At 38.9% G+C, this 25,203-nt stretch overlaps 1 protein-coding gene across 3 annotated transcripts in view; it reads left to right on the top strand.

The window, feature by feature from the left end:
* LOC122817286 (voltage-dependent T-type calcium channel subunit alpha-1G-like) overlaps positions 1 to 25,203 on the top strand; it is a 1,023,270-nt gene that overhangs the window by 45,027 nt on the left and 953,040 nt on the right. For all 3 annotated transcript variants that reach the window (XM_044090511.1, XM_044090510.1, XM_044090512.1), the window contains exon 2: positions 6,093 to 6,903. In XM_044090511.1, coding sequence (XP_043946446.1) covers positions 6,093 to 6,903 — 811 coding nt within the window. The remainder of the gene's footprint in view (positions 1 to 6,092; positions 6,904 to 25,203) is intronic.

The following is a 25,203-nucleotide window of genomic DNA, read 5'->3' as shown; positions in this document are numbered from 1 at the left end:
GTTACTAGGCTAATGGCCCTAGGGCCCTTACAAGCCTAGCCAAGTTCTATCCTTATTTTCATGATCATCACCAATTGCCTCTGTCCAAGAGGGACACAGGTAGAACCCCAGGGTGAATTTACGGTTACCCATCCAATCGTCCAGATTGCATTTGAAGAGGGACAATGAGGTGCTCTGTTTGGCATATAGTGGGAGTTCATTCCAATGCTGTCCCTCCAGCAGGTTCTATTAATGTTGCATACCAGGTTAAGGTCTTTAGAGTGAGTAACCCCTGTACCATTTGACTTGTGAATATGCAGCATTTCCAGTAAAGCAGGGTCAAAGATCGCCTTACATGCAAGGAATAGATCCATGCCACGAAATGCACACAAACCAAAAAAGCAAAACACAGCTGCAAGAACCACTACAGATAGTATCCTTTCCTTTACATTCACAAGGTCAGTTCAGTGAACAAACACAAGTCACCACATTGTTCAAATATTCCAGTCCGTTTAATAAAAATCAAATGAATCCAACCAAGATGACGCGCTTTTCGTCTTTACAAAGTACAAAGACTTCCTCAGATAATTAGCTGTTCCCGCTATCCCACTTAAATTACCCTCCTATTAAATCATGTGCTACATTTCAGCCAATACACTAGGTCGATTAAAATTACCTATTTGTTAAGGAGTTTCTAAAATAACACTAAATGAAAAAGAATTATGTCTGAACTACATAAAATGCAATATGATGTGTAAATATAAATAAACTATTAAATACATGTATAAAAACTGCATACATAAATCCTTCATACTATATGTTAATTTTAAAGTATCCCTGTTTCATGTACTTCAAAATGTGCTTGTATTAAACACACTTATTTAAGTTTTTTAATTTTAAAATGCGCAGTATGGAATTAATTTAATTAATTCCTGGATAATGGCAGGCATCTGTACAAAGTTGCCACAGCAGTTCTAATCTCTCTAAAAGGAGGCACTCAGGTCCTCCTCTTCCGTCCGAATAAATCTGGTCTATAGCTCGAAACTTAAATATGTGCTCTGGATGTTTAGCTATGTGCCTTGAAAGTGCATTGTCCATCTTTTTATGATTAATACTGTACAAATGTTCATAAACTCTTTCAAAGTTCTGATAGTTTTTATACATGTGCAAGCGCTTCATCTTGGTTGGATTCATTTGATTTTTATTAAACGGATTGGAATATTTGAACAACGTGGTGGCTTGTGTTTGTTCACTGAACTGACCTTGTGAATGAAAAGGAAAGGATACTATCTGTGGTGGTTCCTGCAGCTGTGTTTTGGTTTCTTGGTTTGTGTGCATTTCGTGGCGTGGTTTGGTCTTGTTCAACGTTCGAATGGCTGCTGACAACAGTGATAGTATCCAGCTGACAGGGACCCAAAATAACGAGCCTGGAAATGTAACTATACTAATTAGTATGCTTTTTCAACAAACTGGGGATCTATCTGCCAGGCTGGATGTAATGGGAAGACAAACAACTAACAATGAATTAAATGGGACTAATGTTAACTCTATAAACCAACCGAGAGTTAACTTTAGTAATTCTAGCAGCGTTGACGCTATCCCCTCTACTTCTGTTATCTCTAATTTGTGATGTCTGTCAGTTGATGGTAACAGTGACTTTAACAACATCAGGAATAAAACTACTAATATCGTTGAGACACTGAATACCTCGGGGCTTATAGGGACTCCAAATGTCGCGGCTTGGCTAGACGAGCCTGTGACACTTAGCAACTCTGAACTATCAGTTCAGCAGGAGAACTTGGCTGGAGGTCAAGTGTTTAGAGATTACTTATATCTTTGCTGATAAGATCCATGATGATTCACTCCATGGCCTTGCAGATGAGGCTAGTCAGGCTAATAGGTCTGTAGTTCCCGGGGTCAGTGGAAGCACCACCTTTGTGCAAGGGGATAATGGCGGACATTTTCCATTCAGCTGGGATAAAGCCAGAGCTTAAACTATGATTGAAAAGAGTACGCAGTGGTGATGCTAATTCCTGTTTGAGCCCATGGAGGATGCAACCTGGAATATTATCAGGGTCAATAGATGTTGTGTTTTTGGCATTAGAGAAGGCATTTATGACCTGCTCTTTAGAGATACAAGGTAGACCACAGCTGGAATGGATGTCATGGGGAACATGTGGTGGGGCCAGAGGAGTGAAGTTTTCACAGAACCTGTCAGTTAACAGGTTAGCTATGTCCACAGGCTCAGTATATGTGGTGTCATTAACTATCAGTTCGGCACAAATCTGTGCCTTTCCTTTTAGGTTATGGATAAAACTAAAGAATGCATTATGATAGTCCTTAATTGAGGAAGCTAATTTGGATTCATAGTTGGTTGTGGAGACTTCACAAGAAGTCTTATTTGCTTGTTTAAACTAAGGAGGGAGTTTTTACAGTTTATGGTTCACTCCCGCTTACTCTTTGACAGCAATATCTTTGTCTTATTGTAAAACCTGTTAATGGCAGGTTTCCACCAGGCAGGTTTGCTCTTCCTTGAGGAGCTTGTTTTGGACCTATCAGGTAGGGCCAAGTCAATGCAGTTATACAGGTGTTTGTATAAAGCATTGGTGTAGAACTTGCCATAGTTTCCAATTCCATCTGAAGGGGGAGGTACAGTAAGGCTATGTATACCATCCCATAAGAGGTTCTAATCTGCTTTGGAGTAGTTTGTTAGATTAGTTGCTGATGGGTGGGACAGGTGTGATAGTTACTTCAAGTAAGACTGATTTATGGTCAAGATCTCACTAGGGAAGACCTCACAGTGTGGGTGCTTCAATGGTCCCCCATATTGGTAAGCATCACATCTATGATGTTGGCAGTCCTTGTGGGGTGTCAAACAGCTAGACCAGAGCATTGGAGTTAATCAAGTCAAGGAACCTTTAGGCTAGTGAGTTATAGCATGAGTAATTTACCCAGTCAATGGATGGGTAGTTAAAGTCACCCAAAATCAGAGCGTTTGGATGTATCTTGATAGACTGAAATATATACAAATAGGCAGAGTGGGTGTTCTGATTCATGGAGGGGCTCCTGTAGCTGGGAATGACTTGAACAGGTGTCCTACCAACAGTTAATTGTACCTGAAGTATCTCCAGGGAATCATACTGTTTAACAAATCTGGATGTGTATTTATCTTTAATGAATATCAATACACTTTCCTTTCATTTTCACACCTTCAGTTTGTGGTCTGAACGTGTCGAAGGAGGTGTAGCCTGATATGGTTGGGGTGCTTTCAACCGCCTTGAACCAGGTCTCTGTGACTGCACAAATGTATAAGTCTTCCAAGTGAGAAATTATGCTTATGGTGTGTAAATTGATTGCCTAGTACTTACTTTTGAGCTTCTTCTGACCTGCTCAATGAGACTGAGTTTTAAGGGCCTCAGAAACATAAAGAGTATTGAAAATGTGGTCTTACCACTGCCCTATATGGTGGCAGAAGTGTAGTCAACTCACTGTTTTGCACTGGGACAGAATTTTGATGACTTTTATCAATGTCCTTTTGCATTGCTCCAGAAAATTCTTTCTTGGCATGACTATAACTCCCATGTCCTTATATTCATCTTTTTTGGTTGTTGCACAGTTCCACTGTTTACAGTCTTTGTTCAGTCTCCAACCCTTCCTAACTCTTTTCATAAAAAACTTTCTCTCCCGTTGTTCACCACTGCACTTATATTTGTATTTTCAGTAGGTTTAGCCTGATTTCTGCTCTCACCACATCTGCATAGAACTTGTTGACATATGCGGCCTTAGTATTGACCACTATGACACAACCCCTCTTATTCCTCCTCAGTCCCTACATTTCTGTGACCTTGAGTCCAGTCGTCGTCTTCTGTGTTTGCTTCCAATACATTTCTGCAAGTTTAAACAGATTCAACCAGATGAGACAAGCCTGCCAAAACAATAGCTCATTATGTCCTCTAAAAAAATTGTGTGTGTTTTTATGCAAACCTCACTCCAATCCCAAAAAAGCACTTTAAGTATATTAAAGTCCATCATCACACAACCAGGAAGAAAAAAAGAAAAGCTGCCATACTGTGACTCATTGCCAGCAAGGAAATAGAAACTGCACTTTTGTCACTGTTTCTCTTGATATGCTTTGTCCAGAATTTTCATATCCTATGTTTGTAGTATTGTCCTCAGCCACCTGATTTTTTCTTTTAACAATTCCAGTCATTTAAATGATACCTCCAGCTATTTTCCATGTTTTCTGGATTGCACCAGGTCCCTGTATCCCCCACAATTTATCCACCTCCCCCTCATCTGTCCTCTTATCAATCTGAGCTATTTGCCTAAGGAATTTTGTCTCCCATATACTATGGTTCTCTTCCTTCCAGTATCTTACTCACAATCATACTCAAAATCTGCAGACATTCTTTTGAATATTCAAATCTTCCCTACGATGCATTTTGAACTGTGATGCAGAGATAAGGAACTGTACATGTCTTCAGTTTTTGTAGGATATGCAGAAAGAAGTGGTCTTCTGATGGACATATCATGGCGAGGGTGGGAGGGATCCAGTAACAACAGAGAAGGTTTGTATGATTAGTCATACATCTCATCTGTCCTAGAGAATTCCATGCAGAGAGAGCTTGTGCACCTTTTCAAATCATATCAGCATTTCCTCTCCATCTTCTGTGCTAAAATAGCCATTTAACCCACCAGCTTATACCAAATGCAAGATTTTGTCTTTCACTTTCTTCCTTTCTGGCTGTTGTCCAAACCAGCACAAGTGCACAAACCTTGGATCGCTTCTTTGCTTCATCCAGGTACCCCCCCCCCCCCCCCAGCCTAACCCTCTCATCAAATGCATGATTTTGCAGTCAGAAAAGATCATGTTAGAAGACACTCTCAGGGGGGGGGACTGTACTCTGGTTTTCTTCTTTTAAAGACTGCCTCCTAACAATAGTATCTCTTTTATATCAGGTGGGGCAGTAATTAATACTACAGTTCAGACACAACACAATCTGAAGTGTTTTGCTTATCAAAGAACCTTTAAGATAGTTGTTTCATATTAAAGAAAAATCAGTCTAGAATCCCACTCTGACTTTGTTGAGCTTTAAACAACAGTTAGCACCTAGAGTTATGACCTCTAAATTCTAGAAGGAAGGTTATATTTTAATTACTTAAATGTATGAAAGTGTATGGTGGCAGCTTCCAATTCTTCTAGAATGTTTCATGGTTAAAATAATGAGTTATTAGAAACTATGTCTCACTTACTCGAGAATTGTCACAATCTTCATTTTTATAGCTAGCTGCTCTAACATGCCAGTTGGCAGACATTTTTTAGTTTATACTTTTATACCTAGTGCTTTAGTATGCATTTTAAGTTACATGTTAGTGAAAATATGAATAAAAATAATAAATAAAAAAGAACACAAATTAATCCATTAATGAAACAAACTTGTTCATGACACAACGGTTCATACCTGCCCCCTCCTCCCTGGCCAAACCAGAACACAAGCAACTGTGTCTAGATAGATTTTCCCTGTAAAAAAAATGTAGAAAAAAACTCTTTTCAGCATGAATTACAGTTGTTTAATGCTGTTTTAATGTCACATGCATGTTTTAGAAAAGCACATTAGAAGTATATTAGTAACTTGAAATCCAAATGTAATTGCTGCATTCAGTTGAATGGGCAGGAAGGGGCATTAGGAATCTGTGTTGTTAAATTAAATTAGTTATAGTACGTTTATCTCTTTTAATTGCCATTTCACTGTTAGCTGATGATGTTGCCATGGTACGGCTGTTTATTTTTTTATTGTAGTTATGTAGTTAACTTCTTATGTTGCCATGCTACAGCTGCTTGCTTAAACCTTAGGTTCCTAAGTTGTCAGTGATTCAGACCATTTAGAGTGCTGCTTTCATCAGAACTGCAGTCAGCTAGGTTTATGATGAAATGTAGAGATTATTTTTGGTTCACCCTTGAGGCCTGCTGATAAGAATGCTGTATAACTAAGCATGTATTTTTTCCAGCCTTAGAGTTGATGTTCAGGTCTCCTGTATTGCTTTTTTTTTCAGTCTAACAGCACAAAGCACTTCATTCGGCTAAAGATTTCTTTCTTTCTTTCTTTCTGCAGGTGGGTTCCTTCTTCATGATTAACTTGTGTTTAGTTGTCATAGCAACACAGTTCTCTGAGACCAAACAGCGTGAGAGCCAACTCATGAAAGAGCAACGGATACGTTTTTTGTCCAATGCCAGCACGCTGGCCAGTTTCTCTGAACCTGGTAGCTGCTATGATGAGTTGTTGAAATACCTGGTCCATGTAGCTCGACGGGCCACAAGGCAGCTGACACAAGTCTATGATGCAGTGGCCACCAAAGTTGGGTTAACACCAGGAACTTTATCAAATAATAGGACTGAAAGGCCACCACAGAGGCATCTGCGAAGGAAACGTGCATCGGTGCACCACTTGATCCACCACCATCATCATCATCACCATCATTATCACCTTGGTAATGGAAGCCTAAGGGCTCCTCGTGCCAGCCCTGAAATCAGCGATGTAGAAACTACTTCTTTGCATAATGGTACCAATAAACTTATGCTGCCTTCCCCTATGCCAAACATTCATGCTCCCCCTGCAAGTACTTCTAGTAATGCAGAGTCTGTACATAGTATTTACCATGCTGACTGCCATGTTGAGCCTGTACAACGTAAGTCCTCCCTCCCTCCACAGAATGCTGGACATCGCAGTTTAGAAGGTCTTCAGAAGAATATTGCTGGAAGCAAAAACTATCCCACTGTCCATCCTAGCATACCCCATGAGATGATAAAAGGAAAGACTTTAGGAGATTTAGCTGGTCACACAGGAGGAAGTACACTGACGAATCTCAACATTCCAGTCGGAGCTTACAGCACTATGCACAAAGTGTTGGAAAACCAAAGCACTGGTGAGTCTCAGGGAAAATGGAGGCTGAAAACAGAATTGGGAAGAAGAGTTAATGCCTTTTTCTGCCTTATTTAAAAAAAAAGTCATCAGGTTCTCCCTTTCTCTTTATTAGCAGCTTCAGGCACACCATGTCTCATGTGATATAGTTTATGAAAGTAACTGGAAATTGTCAGATTAATTTTTATTCTTTTAGAATTCCTAAGAACTTTTCAACATTTTGACTTAATTTGTGTTAGTCTGTAGCAGGCCTAGCTGCCTGCCTGTCATTGAAGGAAAGTGACAAGATGTCATTTTCTTATGTCATCACAGTTCATTTTTTATTGTGTAGTTAAGCTTTCATGACAAATACAGTTGCAGGGAGCTGCCATCTGTTAAGGGTCACTGATGGTCTCCTGAGTGGGTGTAAGTTCTCTGACATGATAATTGGAAAGGCAGGGCCACACCTTAAAAATTATGCAGCCTCACTTGAATCTTGATAAGAATTTTATTACAAACCATATCATCATATTTGTGGTTTTATGCTGTGTGTTCTTAAATGCATGAAAACTGATTTGTAAACCCCTCATCATTCTGGTAATGTGACAAAATAATTCACTGGGCTTATATAACTGCATGGCATCTGCTTCTGTAATAGCTGAAAACTGCAAAAACAAAAAAAAAATCCTGTTCTAGTTAATTGTAACAACCTGTTTATATATGGCATGGCTATACAAAAGGGTGACTGATGCATAGGGTTTGCCGAGTCATTTATTTGGTTTAGTTAGAGTTCCAAAAATCTGAATTTCTGTATGATGTCCTTGCTTGGAATTCAAAAAGAGAACTTAACAATTAAGTGTCATACTGTATTGTGCGCCTAAAATGGGTCAACCTGGATAACTGGATGGGAAACAGAAAATACACCCCTAGGATTCCACCTGTGTCCCTGCTGGACTGGGAGATCAGGTGCTGAATTGGCTATACATGGGCTAAACACTTGGCTAGGCTTATAAGGACCCCAAGGCAAATAGCCTAGTAACGTCCTATGATCCTATGTTGTCCTGAGTATAACTGAATTCCATTTTAGGTGAAATTTTCTGGATGCAGACATCAATTTTTTTTTCAAGCTGTACAAAAGCCTACATAGCACTTCTCTCTCCTGTCTTGTTAACACATTTACCATTGTATGCTACATAACATGCACTATTAATGCATTATTCAAGCAGTAATGGCCAATAAGGTGTCTGGTACTGTATAAATAATGCCAGCCCAGGAGTGTTATGAGGCCCAAGAATGGGCTGTCTGTAAAGTGTGTTGCTTTAACTTTTTTTACTATAATATAATATATATATATATATATATATATATATATATATATATATATAGATATATATATATATATATATAGGTCTACCTGAAAATGCTAAAAGTCCAGAACACCGACAATGAGAACACTGACACCGGAAGATCGACAATGGAGATGATCAAAAGTTGAGAATCCCGATGCTGAGAACACCGACATGTTAAGGTAAGTGTGCGATAGGGACGGACGTTAGGGTCAGGGTGAGGGTAAGGTAAGTGTGTGATAGTGACGGATGTTAGGGTAGGGTGCGGGTCAGGTAAGTGTGTGATAGTGATGGACTTTAGGTTTAGGGGTGGGTTAAGTGAGTTAGGGTTAGGGTGCAGGTAAGGTAAGTGTGTGATAGTGATGGACTTGAGGGTTAGGGGCGGATTAACTGAGTTAGGTTAGGGTGCAGGTAAGGTAAGTGTGCGATAGTGACGGACCTTAGGCTTAGGGTTTGGGTTAAGGTTAGTGCATAGATAGTTGTGTATGTAAGGTTTAGTGTAGGTTTGTAAGGTTTTTGGTGGGCTTGTGTTGTGTATGTGTGTGTTTTTCGGGAAAGGTATTTGTTTTGTTGATTGTCGGGATTGTGGTTTGTCTGGCATGTGAAGTTTCGTGTTTTTGAACTTTCGGTTTCTTTCGGTTTTGTCATATCGGTTATTTCATTGTCGGTGTTTTGGTGTGTTGGTGTTATCAGATAGACCCATATATATATATATGTATATATATATATATATATATATATATATATATATATATATATATATATATATATATATATTTTTTTTTTTTTTTTACTGTAAAATAGTTCCTCCGTCTAATGTTTCAGACTTCCTGTAGTATATGTAAATGGTGTCGTTGGAAGTATTTTAAATTGAAAGTGTAACATTTTAAAAAAATGTCCAGATAGTTACTTCATTTTACTCCTAAAATGTGTGATTTGTTGCCAATCATTGGGGATTGAAGTCACTAAATAACTACATACATTTCATTTTCAGACTTTATTTCCTTCAGAAAATACATGCTAACACAAATCGTGTTATTCAAGCAACTTTCTAATTTTATATATTTTAAATCTGTTCCTTTTTTTTGAGCCTTTGTTCCCCTTTATTTTAGGCTTTATGCAAATTTCTTGAGATACAATTTCGGGAAGTAAGCAAACCTCTTAAGTGCTGCTCCCACTACTTGATGAATCTCATATCTCTCTCACACTCACATACACACACACACACACACACACAGACACACACACACACACATATAAATAAACTTCCGATTTCATACATGCAAGCACTCATTCACTCACACACACACAGAAATACAAACACACACACACACATACACCACACACACATTTACACCACACACACACACACACACACACACACACACACACACACACACACATAAATAAACTTCCGCTTTCATACATGCAAGCACACATTCACTCACACACACAGATAGAAATACAAACACACACACACACACACACACACACACACACACACACACACACACACACACACACACACACATGCATGCACACTTTTCTGTCTTATATTTATTTTAATTTTTCCATTTAGAGTGACGATGTACAGGTCACCCATTCTCTGAAGTTTGATAGAGTTAACCCTGTTTCTCTCTGGCAACTTCATTTTCAAAGGGAGATTTTTTTTAGAAGACAGTCTTTGACTCTGATCTGGTAGGATGGAAAAACTTAGCCAACATACATTTTTCTTGTTGTTGTTACAGATTCATATGTCATTTTTAAGCAAATGCAGAGTCTTTTCTCATACATTCAAATTCTGCACCACAGAAGAAACTTTGAGGGAATGGGGTGTTACAATTTGCAAAGACACGCTGCAGAATGAAGCATTTCTCATATTTATTGTGCATTGTGTTACAAGTCATTCTATAAGCTTTATCTCATTCGTGTAAAATGAATCCAAGAGTTAGTACTCTTAACTTTCTTTGTAGGGTCACATATAAGTGGCTTATGACAACTAAGTAAAAATAATGTAATTTTGCATTAACTTGATTCATCACACAGCCCATTTGCAAGGACCTACCATCTGCTAAGGAACATGCCTCAGGGTCATTATCTCTGAACTAAATGTGACCTTTGAGATTTAAAATGTAGTAAGGGCTCTGCATACTAACTCCTGAAAAATACATTTTCTGCTTATATTTTAAACTCAATACAGCTTTGAAAAGTGTGCAGTCTTAATTATAAAAATTCCTTAAAAAGTTTAGTACTTGCAAATGATTTGTGCAAGGGCCAAGCTTGGATGGCACTAATTCAGTGTTTTTCAAATAGTGAAGCCAACCTCAGTGGAAAAGCATACTCCTATTTGATAAAAGCCCAGATGCCTGTCATCACCTGAGACATTTTTGCTCTGTCACCTGGTCTATATCAAGTGACTGTTTCACACAAACTAATATCAGCTCCTTCCATTGTGATGGGAGAGCTAGCAAGGTTATGCTTGTCTCATCCCTCTTAAGTCACTGATCTTGATAAATTATCATAGTGGGGCCTTATGGGCCTATCAGATTCAGTCTTATGGGCCTGCCTGGTTCACGGGTATTGGGAGTGCTGGGAATTTTCCATATTTTGGCATTATTAAGTTGATCACATAAATACATCGGCATAGTGCACAGAGACTATCAGCTGCTGCACTCTAGGGTTGGGCCGCTTCCTGTCACCTAAGGAAAACTTTAATTTCCAATTACAGTTACCCTTCATCTCCCTGATGCCCTTTATAGAGCATATCGTCCGTGGCACTACCTAAGTTTAAAGACAAAATGGATCTTCTCACCTTCTTGTGGTCTTTCTATCCAAATCCTAAGTCAGTCCCCACCCTCTGACTGACAGGCTCATCCCAACCTGCCTACCTGAATTTACTATTTTCTTTTTTAGGTGTAAGTAAACTGCCCCCACATCTGTGAGTTCCCCTGCCCAGCCTTTGTACCTTCTCACCCACTTCTTGAGTTGTAATTCTGTGACTTGAAATAGTGTGAGATAAAGAGCTGCTCTTAAGCAGTCCAGGTGTTAAAGATCCTGACCCAGCGACACTAAAACGCTGGATCCAAAGAAAACAATAGCAGTACCAAGTATATGGCACACATATTGTAAGTTCTGGCATAACATTCTGCTGGACCAGCCCTTAGCAGGCTCTGTCGTTATTCCTTTGTAACTGGGAATGACATATACTTTCTATATCCCAAGCCATTGTAGGATTACTGTTACTACAGACTCACTTTAATAATCTTTTAAACATCATACTAAAATACATACTGCCACTAACCATTTGCATGTCCCCAAATCATGACTGTCTTTTTCATTTGCAACATGTGCAGGTTCTGTTTTATCTTTCTCCCTATGTATTCATCGGTCTACTTTGTTGAATGGGGTAGCCCTACTGAGGACATTTCAATTACAGAGAGGGATTGGGTCCCAACTAACTGAAATATATAGATACAGAAGAAAGTCATCAAAAACTGAAAAAATAAATCAAGCATAGAAATAATAAAATAAACATTCAGATATGGCTGTTGGGCCCAGGCACAAATGATCAGTACTAAAGCACCTCTAACAGAGCAGTTACAGTGTTTAAGATCAAAATCACTTAATAATGTAAAGCAATAATAAACCTTTTATCCCTTTGATCAGGGTCTAATGGAAACTAAATGACAGCAATAAAATGAAACTATGAAACTTATGAAAATAAGGTTATAAACTAAACTGACAAGCTTGTACTATAAAACCCACATGGTAAACCAACACCCCTCACTCTCAGCACATTGCAAAACTAATATCAACTATTAGCACTGTAAGACTATAATGTAAGTCTGGACCTGAAACTTTGAGCCCACACTATTTAGTTCAGGAGGCAGATCTGAAAAAAGCACGTCAGACACTAGAAATGTTTGGACTTTAGCTAAAACGACAATGGTTCTCACTATATTTTTATTGCATTTTTATTGTATTTTCCTTGTTATTTTAAGTATTGTGTGGTGAAACTGTTTCTTTAAAACATAAAATTTATGAATATAATTACAACTGGGAACGTTTTTTTAAGTATAAAAAGTCTTTTTTAAGGGATAAAAAGATGTCGCCCTGACATTGTAAACTGTTGAATGTACTGTTTGTCACTCTGGCACAAACGGACAGGGAACTATTGTCAGGAGAACATCTTCTGGACTTGTCACATCACGACTGACACCTACCAGGGCTGGCTCCTCACTACATAGATGCCCACTACTTTGAAAATAAAAGTAAGAGCACTTACCATAGCTTTTCATAAAGTACACAGCTCACATCTGCCATTCTGATGAAGGAATCGAACAAATAATAATAAATCATCTGTTAAAACCTACCAGAAGGATATTGGTGATTTTTTTCTCATATACTGGCCTGTTAAGATAAATAGATAAGCCCACCTTGAATTTTTTAAATGCAAGTGTTTTTTCCTCAGGATCAATTAAGCTGGTTACTTTGGATAAAAAAACGTGTCTTATACTGAAATAAATTGATTCGTTATTGCTCAGGCAAATGGACAGTTATTCTTAAACCTTTAGACCCTTGATCAAAGGGATAAAGGGTTCATTATTGTTGTTTTAGCCTAGCACAAATCCTTGCACCAGGATGCTGATTAATAACTGCCCATAAAAAGGGTGTTGTTAGTCTAGTCAAACCAATATTTCTTCAAAATCACTTAATCAGAAGCAAACACAGAAAACTGTTTCAAGAGTATAGGTGTAACAACCATATACAATTATGCTAATGTGACTGGCTTGGTTTATGGGATTGAAATATAGTGCAGAAACTGTCAATCTTTACTGAACAATCATGCAGTCCAAGTATATGAGTCTGACCTTACCTGTATGAAGAGGTCAGTGTTAGAGCACAGTACAGTAAAATAAGGCCAAAACTATAGGGCGACCAAAGGGATGATTATCTTAGGGAGGCAGCAGGGAATGGCCAGTCATCTGGGTACTGTCAGAGGTGAAGCATATAGGGTATTAAGTACAATAAACTTCACTTGTTACAAGCCTTGTGAACTGAACACAGTTCACTTGAGTCATAGTCAGCGCTTTATCCTTCTGCAGCAAAGTTGGCTTTTATTGTCAAAACTTCACTACATTTTTAGCTTCCTGTATTGTGCAATGCTATATCCTTATATATATTGTGGTTTATTGAATACAAGGCAAGTATGGATTACTAAGGAATTCTGCAGACACATATACTACTCTCTCACAGTTTAACCAACTGATTTAAGCAAGCAAGGTGTTATAAACATCCTATAACCTATATCATGGAGATCTTATATAAAACATGCCTGGGAGTAATTCACAAGGGATGCACTCTCCTGAATTCACTGTTGCAGGCACAGAATAACAACTCAGGGTTTAAGCCTTGACATTGTATTGTAACCCATCGCGATTAGTTGTATGAATGCCGCAGTGAATTGTGAAAGTAACACTTGTTTTTGATCAGTTGTGAGTTATAGTTTTCAATAGTAATTAGGAACCGTGCTATAAACTTGCAGAGCACTTAGCTTATGTTTCTAACAATATCCCATATATAAAAACAAACAACATGGCTTTCTGAGAATTCTATTGCAGAAGGTATATGCACCCAAGTACCACAGAAATACAAATATCAAGTAAGATTCATCAAAAGTTTGAAGAGAAGAAAAAAAGAAAAACAAAGAGAAAAAAACACTGAAGAAAGCGATGAGGCAGGCCGTAAAAATGCTGATACTTTTTTTCAAGTATGCATTGTCATACAGTTTAACAAATGAGAACATTGAATGTAGAAAAGAATCTGTGTGGTAAACCTAATACTTAAATGGTATTGAAAAAGCACATATATGATGCAGCACATAGACTACCAAGCTCCTGCCCCTGCCATATGGTCACTCCATATTTTTATAATTCATTACCTCACTAAGTCCAGCAGATGCATGTCCATTTCAGGGGTGAGACAGGACCACTATCTGGTTAACTGACTTGTTCAGAGTCACATAGTAGGCAAATTGAGGTGGAAGATTTCAAACACTGTATCCTGGGCTACAGAAGCAGCCCATTACAAGCTCAGAGCCTCAATCCGCCATGCAGACTACTCATCTTAATTTTAGAAACCAAGAAAATCTAAAGCTATTACTGCTCAATCCTAGGAGTCTAAACAAGAAACTCCACTCCACTCTATACAAGTTGCCCTCACCCTAGAGAATGCTGATGTCTGTGCAGTCACTGAGACATGGTTTAAAGCTGCAGAGAGCACAGCAGCAGTGCAAAGCTATAATCCATTCCACACATTTAGACCAGCTATTACACAGATTAGGACTAAAGGCTGAGGTGTCTTGATTTACATAAAAAAATATATACCTTAAGGCGGGTCAGATAGGATGAGGCACTTCTCCATGTTCAAATCACCTTAAGCAAAATCCCATACCACCTTCTTGCAAGCTATATGTCCTCTTCTATGACCTAGGAAACCCATAATATGTATTTAAGCTCACTGGAAACACTTACTATCCAATCCAATACCATATTCATGTGTGACTTTAATTATCCAACCATTAACTGTGAATCATTTATGACGCCAAGTGTAGGCAACAGAGATTCCTGAATTTTGTAAACACAAACTCCCTGGAGCACATTGTCAATACACTGATCAGGGGTGCAAACATACTAAATCTAGCCCTCACTAATATGGTAGAGTGCTGCACACTCACAATGTAATGTCCTCTTTGGTAAAGACAGACCAAAAAAAATGTCTCCTTTGAAGAAAAAATAAAACCTGGAACCCCAGCTAACCATGGGATGTTCAGGAATTACTCTAAGGCTACTACTAAGTGATAATCTGGCAAGATTTCAAGCTCCCATAAACCCTGAGAACACTGCTGCCTACGTGGAACTGTTCATAGAAACTCTGTACAAGCAAGATAACAGCTGCATAGAGGCAGTCATAACCACCAGGAATAAAAACAGAACTAGCTCAGAAAAACAAGCTGCCCTGGTAGAATCACATCAATAGTCTGTAAAACAGAAGGAAGATTATCATTGCAAAAATTCAGTGTAGCACCAGCAGGGTAAAAGTGCTCTCATTCAACTAAACAAAGAAGTTAGTAGACAAAGTCTACCAAAGCCAAATTTGAGGTCAATTTGGCCTCCCAGATCAAGGCCAACCACAAGGCATTTTTAGTTATGTCTGCACCTTCAAGGTAATACACAACTGTATGTAGACCTCATTGTTAATGGAACCACCAGTACTGATCCAGAAGATATAGCAAATCTACTGTCTAACAAATTCGGTTCCAACTGTACCTCACTCTCCCTCTCAAGCTCCCCTCAGGAAATACCATCATATATAATTCTGGTTACCAACACTCATAAACAGGTTCTCATTGCCCTCTGAGGCCAAGAACACTGCATCAATGGGGTCAGACAATATCCCAGGATGCCTTCTAAGTAACATGAAACATGACCTATCAGACCCTGAGAATCACGTTTTAACCATAGTTTTCAAACATGCTCTGTGCCTCACGAATGCAGGACAGCAACCGTTATCTCTCTGCCCAAAGGTGGGCCATTTATAGACCCTGAAATCTACAGTCCCATAAGTCTTAACTGTCTCATATGCAAAGCCATAGAAAGAATTATCATGGAAATGATCAATACTTACATAGGAAACCTCCAGACACTGCAAGCAACCCAATTTGGTTTCATCAAGGGAAGGTCATGCCTACTCAACCGAGTGGACTTCTTTGAGAAAGTCACCAAAGCAATGGATGAGGACAAATAGTTCACACTGCTTACCTTGACATGGCCAAGGCATTTGACACAATACCCCATTCTGGCATTGTTGACATACTGAAGAGATTAGGTATAAACTCTTATGTTACCCAGTGGAGAGCCAGCTGGCTCACAGACAGGACCCAAAAAGTTAGATGTAGGGAGTCCACCTCTACAAAGAGGCCATTCACAAGCAAAGTTCCTCAGGGATCGGTCCTGAGACCACTCCTTCTCTGAAGTCAAGGCCAATGTCAAGGGCTTCTGGCTTACCAAATTTGCAGAATATTACAAATTAGGAGCAGTCATAGAATCCCACACTAATGTTCTCCAGGAAGTACTGACTCATACAAGTAATTAGTGTCAGAGCCATGGACTAAAACTAAATGCCATGAAATGTATAATATTATCCTTTGGGATGTCATCCAACCCTGGTAACTATTATATTGACAAAGCAACTCTAAGGGTCGACTTAGTAATTAGAGACTTTGTGACACACATAGACAGTAGTCAAGCTTTTGATCTTTATGTGTCTACAGTGATGAGGAAATCATTCTATGTTGTGCAGTTTATAAACAAAAGTATGGCATTTAGGTCCAAGGAGGTCATTGCTCCACTGCATTCAGCATTCATCAGACCTATCATTGAGTACAGTGCTCCCTTTGGTATGTACCTAACCAGGCATATTCAAAAACTGAAACATCCACAGAGGTTCATCACTAAAAGCATACATGGTGTAAGTAACTGTCCTGTGTAGATTTCCTCAAAGCCCTATCCCTGAATTCTGCCTTCTAAAAGCTGTCAAGGGGATTTCTGTGCTTAGCATACAAGACATTGTCAGACACAACTCTGTTGGATGATCTGCATATGTGCAAAGCAATCAGTACCAGAACTTCCCAATCTAAAGACATAATCCTTGCCTATGATACAAAAGGGGCCTACTGGAGAGGCAGGTATGTATGCCAGATTCCTCTCTTCTCAGGAACTGGCTCCCCAGCTATGTGAAAAAGAGCTCCTACCTAATCCAATTCAAGTCTGACTTGGACAGTTGGACAGGGAACATGAAATCCATCCCTGGTTTAACACCTATGTCTCTAATGGACACAGGCAGCCTGTAAATGGTCCATCTCCCAGGTCCCTGCTTGTAAATGTTACACCTTCCAAGCCCCTGCTTACACTTATCAAGGGCAATAAAACTTGTCAGAGATTTGGGATGCATGGCTAGGCTTAAAAGGGCCCTTGTGTATGTTAGCCTAGTACATGCCTATTCTTTTCCCATTTAATAGAAGCTGACATTATAAAAAGTTAGCGTTGTAAGACAAGTGTATTAGCATGCAAGAATAGATGCATTACAGATTCCATGATTATCATGATGATGTATTTGTGAGTCTCACCTCACTGGATGGCAACCTAAGATGTGGAATATGAGCCACTATAAAAGCAGATTAGGAAACCGCAGTAAGGATCTGGAGAAACTAGGAAGATGAAAAGAGGGGTATCAGCTGAAGGTCAGCAGTGACAAATGTAATGCTTTGCATCTTGGACTCAATGACTGGATGATGAAATACAGATTAGATTGAATGGAACTCAGCTAAAGAACAAGAACATGAAGAATCTGGAGTCTTAGCAACGGCAGAACTAGACCATCAGGTATGGATAACAAGGCTGCAGCCTAGACCAAAAGAATACTTTTAAGTATTCCAAGGGGGAAGTTTCCAGATACAAGGAGGCCATGTTACACAATACTCAACACGTGTTGGGCTTCAAGTTGGATTCTTTCAGTCTTGAACAAAATAAAATGTTTAATTAAATATGGAAACTTAATGAATACATATTTATTTAACATTTGTTTGCCGGGAAAATCCAACTGAGACAGAGCCCATTTTCAGCAGAGGCTGAGGAGAAGTGCTCCAGACGCATGTCGTTAGAATGATGGAGATGCATATCGTTAGAATGATGGAGACGCATGTCGTTAGAATGATGGAGGAAACCAGAGTACCTGGAGGCAACCCATGCAAATGCAGGGAGAACCTCTTGCTGTGAGGTGACAGTGTTAACCACTGCAGCAATGCTTCCACAAAAACTTTGACTGTACTGCTTTCTAGAAATTCTTAGCTTGAAAGTCTGTATGAATTTACAGTGCAGTTAAGATCAGATATTTAAATGCCATTAAGCACCAGCTGAACACCAAATAAATCCTTTTACAAAACACAGACATGCAGAATGAGTAAATAATCAATTTAAATTGCTAAACTATTCATATTTGACCAATAAAAAATATAATTGTTACAGCATGCTTGCCCATTTGCTGTGTATTTAAGAGCATTTTGTATCAATGCATTGCATTTTAAAATACATTTCATTTCATGTTTTAATGGCCCTACCATCACCATAACATTATTTAGTATAGTCTACCCAGCATGGGATTAATATGAATGAGAGAGATGGTATAGCAATAATTGGTGAAATAAATGTAACCTCTCTCAACTGTTGTTGTTCTCTGTCTTTAAATTTCCATAGCATTTTGTCAGTATGCCATTTACACATTAGACAAGCACATCCAGCTATAGCAGCAGCATTAGTGATGATGCTGGTGGAAATTATTTCCAGTTATGCCAAATGTCTGAGGTATTCCATTCCTTTCCTTCCATTAGCTACATTGTCTAAGTCCCTTAAACTTAAATGAATGTGCAAATGCAGTTTACTTGTAGCTAACATCTAAAATAAATAAGTTGCATTTTTATAAGAAAAAACACAATAGTATACAGTATAGCTGCTAGCTGTGTTTATTTATTTATTTATTTATTTATTTAACATTTGTTAACCGGGATAGTCCATCTGAGCAAAAGCCCTTTTTTAGTGGAGGCCCAGGGAGAAAAGCTCCATAGTACAATTATGCAAGAAAAATTTACAAAAATTTAATACAATTTACAGTAAAACAGTTAAGCAAATGTAGATAAAGCTCCACAGTACAATATAGTAAGAGACATTATAACACTGAAGAAAAACATAGCAAAGAAATGTACAATAAAACATTTGAATAAATTTACATAACACATTAGGTTATCTTCAGAGGGTAACTGTAAATACAGTTCAGTTGTTAAGTGAGTTACGGTAGTTAGGAAGGGAGGAATAGAGAGAATAGTGGTAGAGAAAGGGGTGGAGTCATGTGGGATGATTACAGAGGCAAATCCATGTGCTATTAAGGTATCTTTTGAGAGTTTTCTTGAATTCATGGATGTGGGGAAATGTTTCTAAGGGTCATGGGGAGCTTGTTCCATGTTAGAGCAGGGAAGTAGCTGTAGAGATTATGTCCAATAGATTTTTTAGGTTTGTGAATTTGTAAGAAAGATTGGTCAGAGCTTCTGAGGGATCGAGAGAGCTTATAGAGGGAGACCAGTGAGGAAATGCTAGGATAAGAAGAGGGCTTATTCAAAATAGTATGAATAATGAAAAGTTGGGTAAATAAGAGTTGGCTAGGAAACTCTAGCCAGCTGAGTGTCTGGAGAACGAGACAGTGGTGTGATCTTGAGGGCAGATTAGCTGCACATCTTGCAACGTTGTTGTTGGTGGTTTCAAGTTTGGAAAGTAGTGAGAACTGTAAAGTGGCTAAAATCTGAGAGCTGTAAAAGAGGTTGGGGAGAAGGTAAGCTTCTGCTATTGAGATCCAGGTGTTGGGTGTGAGGAACCTTTTGTTTCTATAGAGTAAACCAAGCTTTTGGTGGGTTTTCTTGATGCAGTTAAGTATAGGAAGGTCAAATTTTAGTTGATTGTCCACTATTACTCCAAGCAGTTTAGTGTGGGATTCAGCTATGATCATAGTGTTGTTGAGGAAAGAGATGGTGAATGAGGATTTAAGATGGTAAAGGGATTTTGGGTGGAAAAGAAGAAGTTTTGTCTTTTTAGGGTTTAGCATGAGTTGGTTATTAGTAAGCCATGTTTCAGTGAGCTTGAAAGATGCTTGTATCAGGGTTAGCAGGTCAGTGGGGCTGTCAGCGATAGAAATGATGATGGAGTCATCTGTGTACTGTATCACCAGAAATGATGGTGGAGTCATCTACGTACTGTATGAGGGAAGACTGAGGACAGGATGTGTGAAGTTGGTTAGTAAAAATGTCAAAAAGGAGGGGGCCTAAAATAGAGCCTTGAGGGACACCCATTTTGACAGGGAGTAAAGGAGAAAGAGCAGATAGCCATTTTACAGATTGCAGCCTGTTTGTGAGGTAGCTATTGAACCAGGACATAGTTGCCGAGGAGAGGTTGAGTTGAGAGAGTTTGGAGAGGAGGATTGGGTGAGAAACAGTGTCAAAGGCTTTGGAGAGATCTAAAAAGATACTAGACACTAGTTTATCACTGTCTCTAGCTAGAGAGGTGGAGTTAGTAAAGGAAATAAGTGCAGTGGTGGTGCTGTGGTGGGGGCGGAAGCCATGTTGAGTAGGGTAATTAGGCTTTTAATAAGGTAAGCTGAGATTTGTTTATAAACACAATGCTCAAGAATTTTGGAGAGGGGAGAGAGGATGGCAATAGGTTGATAATTAGTGAGCTCAATAGAATTTCCACATTTGTGGATTGGTATAGTGTGGAACTTTTCCAGAGGGCAGGAACAGTGGATTCACTAATTAAGTGGTTTATAAGGCTGGAAACAGGATATGCTATGGCATCAGCAGCAGTTTTTAGGAAGAGAGGAGGCAGGTTGTCAGCTGAATGGGGAACATGGTTTAAGTTTGATAAGAAGTCGTTTGATGTAGCTGGTTTTAGTGAGAAAGGACTGTTTTGCAGTTGGAGGGTGGCAGGGAGTGTGGGGCTGGTTGGGTGGACAGTTTGCATAAGTTTGCTGATGGAATCTGTGAAGTATGAATTGAAAATTGAAGCAATTTTTAGGGGTGTGTTATTGGGTCAGTAGTTGGGAGTTAAAGGATTTCCTGGGTGGTGAATTTTGTTGACAGTATTCTAAAGTTTTTTAGGGTTTCTGGGTTCAGTTTCTTGGGGTGAGATGAAGTAGTAGCTCTTTTTGTCAGATTTTATGTGTTTTTTGGTTAAATTTCAGAGTTCCCTATATTGTTGGTAGTGTGTGGGAGATTTGGTCTTAGTCCAGAGTTTCCAGGCGCAAACTCTGTTATGGATTAGAGACCGAATAGAGTTGGAGAGCCAAGGAAAACACTGTGATTTGACTCAGGCAGTTCTGAGAGAGGCAAGGTAGTTCAGAATGTTTAGAAAGATGGAGTTGAATTGAAGGATAGCTTCATCTAGAGGCAGGGAGGAGAAGAAAGTCCAGTCAATAGCAGAAAGAGAATTACTGAATGTGTCTGGGTTGAAGATGGTTAGCATTCGGTATTCTTTAAATTTATGAGGCTCAGAGAGGTGAGGGGAGAATCTTTGGACATGTATAGGGTAGTGGTCACTAATTGAGTCTAGTAGGGATTCAGGGTGTTGATAGAGGACAGGCTTAGAGTATCCAATCCAAGATAGAGTAAGTCTTTGTAGGTTTCTGAAGAAAAGTGGATGAAGAGATAAGTTTGGTATATCCGTATAGGTTTATGCTGGTGGTGGGAGAGTTAGAGATGAAGGTGAGCCAATTGATGTTAACGTCACCTAATATTATTGTTTTATTATGTGTATTTTCAGACAACCACTGTAGGATTTGTTCTAATAAGGGTATGTTGTCTTCAGGGGGGATATATAGATGGCGACTATGGTTACAGTTTTATGATTGTTGAGTTTGCAGTTGGCAGTAATGAGTTCAGCTGGGTGAAAGAAGGGGGAAGGGTTAATTGAGGGAGATATGGATAGAAGGTGAGAGTACATAATGGCAACACCTCCACCTTTTTTGTGCATTCTGTCCGGGCGTAGAATGTTGTAACCGAGGGGGGGATTCTTTGTCTATATTATGTGGTTTGAGCCATGTTTCAGAGAGACTAACTATGTTGGGGGAGTATTTACGTATCCAGGTGTGGAAATCAGTTACCTTGTTAAGAATGCTATGGATGTTGATTGAATAGCAGGAGAGATGTTTGATACTAGGTTGAGGTACCTGATGAAGTGTTTGTGAGGTATTAGTAGGACTTGAAGAGTTAGAGTGTGGGCCAGGGTTTGGATGAATGTCACCTGAGAGTTGAAGGATGTTTATTGGGAGGAAGAGAAGTGATGTATAGGGGTAGTGTGAGTGAAATTTCTGTTTAATTCTGTGGAATGAGGGGAATTTTGGAGACAGTTTGATTTTGGGGAGATTGAATTCAGTACAGGAGAAGAGTGAGGGTGAAAAGGGAGAAGTGTAGTGGCTGTTGGTGTCAATTGTGTTATGAGAGGAGGTGGGAGTAGAAGGGAGTAGGTTTAGCTGGGTGTGGTAGGATGTGAGGTTATTTAGGAGAAGAAGAAGAAAGGAGATGAAGAGAGGAGGAGGAGCATACTGGAGGCCAACACTGTTTGTTTGAGTTATTGGGCGTGCCACTAGTCAAATAACCACTAAAGTATTTCCCTACAAAAACTTTGCCTAGTACACCAGGAAGATTACTGAAACTAATAATTTCCCTGCAGGTGAAACAAAGTCTTGTAATTCTTGCCACGAGGAAGCTGCAAAGGGGTGAGAGATCCAGTTAAGCAGGGTTAGTCAGCTGTGCTCATTGGGAAACTGACTACAGCATCAGTAGGAGGGAAAAAAAATGTTAGGACAGGGGTTTTATGAGGGATGTAGGACAGCAGATATATGATCACTAGCGTCTATATTACATGATCAAATAGTGAAATGTTCAAACATGTAATAATCGACCCCTAAATGTTGAAATGCCGTAATGTCGAACGGCAAAAAAAACCTCATAAAAACACCCAAACAAACCATAAAAACACTCTAAGCAGGGGAGCAAGCCCCCCTGCACCCCCTCCCCGCTACTTAAATATACCAACTCCTAGATTGCACTACAGTGCGGACAATGGAAAACTTCCATGTCCACACTATACGGAGATCTCCATTGAACCGTTCGACATTCCGACGGTTCAACATTTAGAGATCAATTATTACGTGTTCGAACATTTCACTGTTCGATCACGTAATATAGACCCGATCACTGAGAAAGTGCCTCAGCATAGTAATAGCAGAACTAGACAAGGAGGATAGGAGACAGGGTTGTTAATAAAAAGGACTTTGAGAGAGAAAAGCAGCAACAAAGATGGGGGGGAGGGTGAGAAGGGAAAGTAGGAGGCTCTAAAAGAAGGGAGATCGATTAGTACAGCAGAAGTATCAGAAATGAGGAGAAGTAGAACACAATATATACAGTAGATCATTTTAGAAAATGCAGTCAATAGACATTGGATACTGTAAGCCCTTTAAGGGAGTCTATACATGTTTAAGAATAAAAAACAAAACAGTACAGTACACATCAGTTAACTTAAGTAAAATTAGCTCTAACAAAGCAGCTTAAGTAGACATGAGGCAGTAAGTAAAACACTGTATAGCAAATAAAAGCACTTTACAAAATGCACTCTATAGCAACTGCACTATCCTTTTAAGTTAACTATAATACATTTGCTGTAAATAACAAAGCAAAAATGTTGTGTATTCGACTGGAATACCACATGCAGTTCTGGAGACCTTCAAGGTATATTTCACAATAGTCTCTTATTTTGCAGAATGGCCCCAATTTTATCACAACTGTCTCTTATTTTGCAGAAGGAACCTGATTTTATCTCATATTTTAGCCTTGAACCACATAAAATTTACAGTTTTCTTGTAATCTACTGAGGATCACATTCTGCAGAGCAGTGATAATCGGGTCTATATTAGATTATCGAATAGTTAAAAGTTCGAAAACCATATGGTCAACACCATATGTTTGAACTCTTAAATATTCGAAAATCAAAAAAAATAAACAAAAACAAAAAACCTACCTGAAAGGTTAAGCAGGGAGGCAAGTCCACCTGCATCCCCCACACCCCCCGCTCTTTAAATATGCCAACTCCAAGATCGTACTACAGTGCAGACAATGGAAAACTTCCATTTCCACACTGTACGGAGATCTCCGTTGAAACGTTCGAACATTTACATGTTTGATCATATGGTGTCGACCATATGACGTTCGAACATGTAAATGTTCGATAACGTAATATAGACCCATGATAATCATATCAAACAGCTCAAGGAGAAAGATCACTTCTTATTGTTCACAAATACATGTTGAAGCAAAACCTGTTATTCAGTTACCTTTATATGTGAATTAGAATAATATTTAGAAATGGCCTTTGTCCTCACATTATTTTGGCTTTGTCCATAATTCCTGAGCAAAGAAGTTGAAAGCTATATTTACAGGTAAGGAGATGTAACAATATTTGAAAGAGAACAAAGGTTCATATGTGTTTACTAGGCTAATGACCACAAGGGCCGTTTTAAGCCTAGTCATGCATCCCAAATCTCTGACAAGTTCCAAATAGAAGCAATTAAGGTAATTAAATGGATGGCATGACTATAGCTCTCAACCTTCCATCTCCAAATGTGAGCACTACCTTTCATAACGGGCAACCAATGGTGTAGTTGTGGAACACTTACTAAAAGTTAAATAACTTCAAATAGGAGTTTCCAAGCATGGTTGAGCTATGTTACTTTACACAAATACAAAGTTATTTTGATGAATGAATGTGATTCACTGTTGTTTACTATAGATATCACTTAAATATTTTTAACTAAAAATGTATGACAGACCATTTCAATGAGGAAGATGGAGATTTTAAGAGTAAAAATGAGGAGCATATCTCATAATAAGGTACACCCAAGAGACATGGGAAGTGCAGGGAAAACATAAAGGAGTTAGAAATGTTGATACTAGAAGCAATCAGAGATGGACAGACACAACCTGTGTCCACGAGCTCTTGAGATAGGCTTGTGGAAGGACAGAATATGAACATGAAGGGATTAAGGATTTTCAGACTTAAAACAATAAGAGATAGAGAGACAGGGCTCCTGAAAATTCTCAAGTGCCTTTTGTTCCCAAAATACTTCATCAGTACTACTCTCTCATTTCATTAAGTACTCTAACTCCCACTAACTTTTTCTTCCTTAACTAATCATCCTCCCAATGCCCAACTCTACTGGACTACCCTACCAAAACCTTGATTCTAACCCTAAAAACTCCCACTCAGTCTCTAAATCTAAAATCCCTGATCACTACCTAAACCTAATACCCCTCCCCTCTCCCTATC

Source organism: Protopterus annectens, chromosome 12.part0 (assembly GCF_019279795.1).
Source record: "Protopterus annectens isolate FY-2018-M chromosome 12.part0, PAN1.0, whole genome shotgun sequence".
In the NCBI taxonomy this organism is placed as follows: domain Eukaryota; kingdom Metazoa; phylum Chordata; order Ceratodontiformes; family Protopteridae; genus Protopterus; species Protopterus annectens.
The sequence above is the reverse complement of the archived record's forward strand: the minus strand, read 5'-3'. Positions and strand labels throughout refer to the sequence as shown.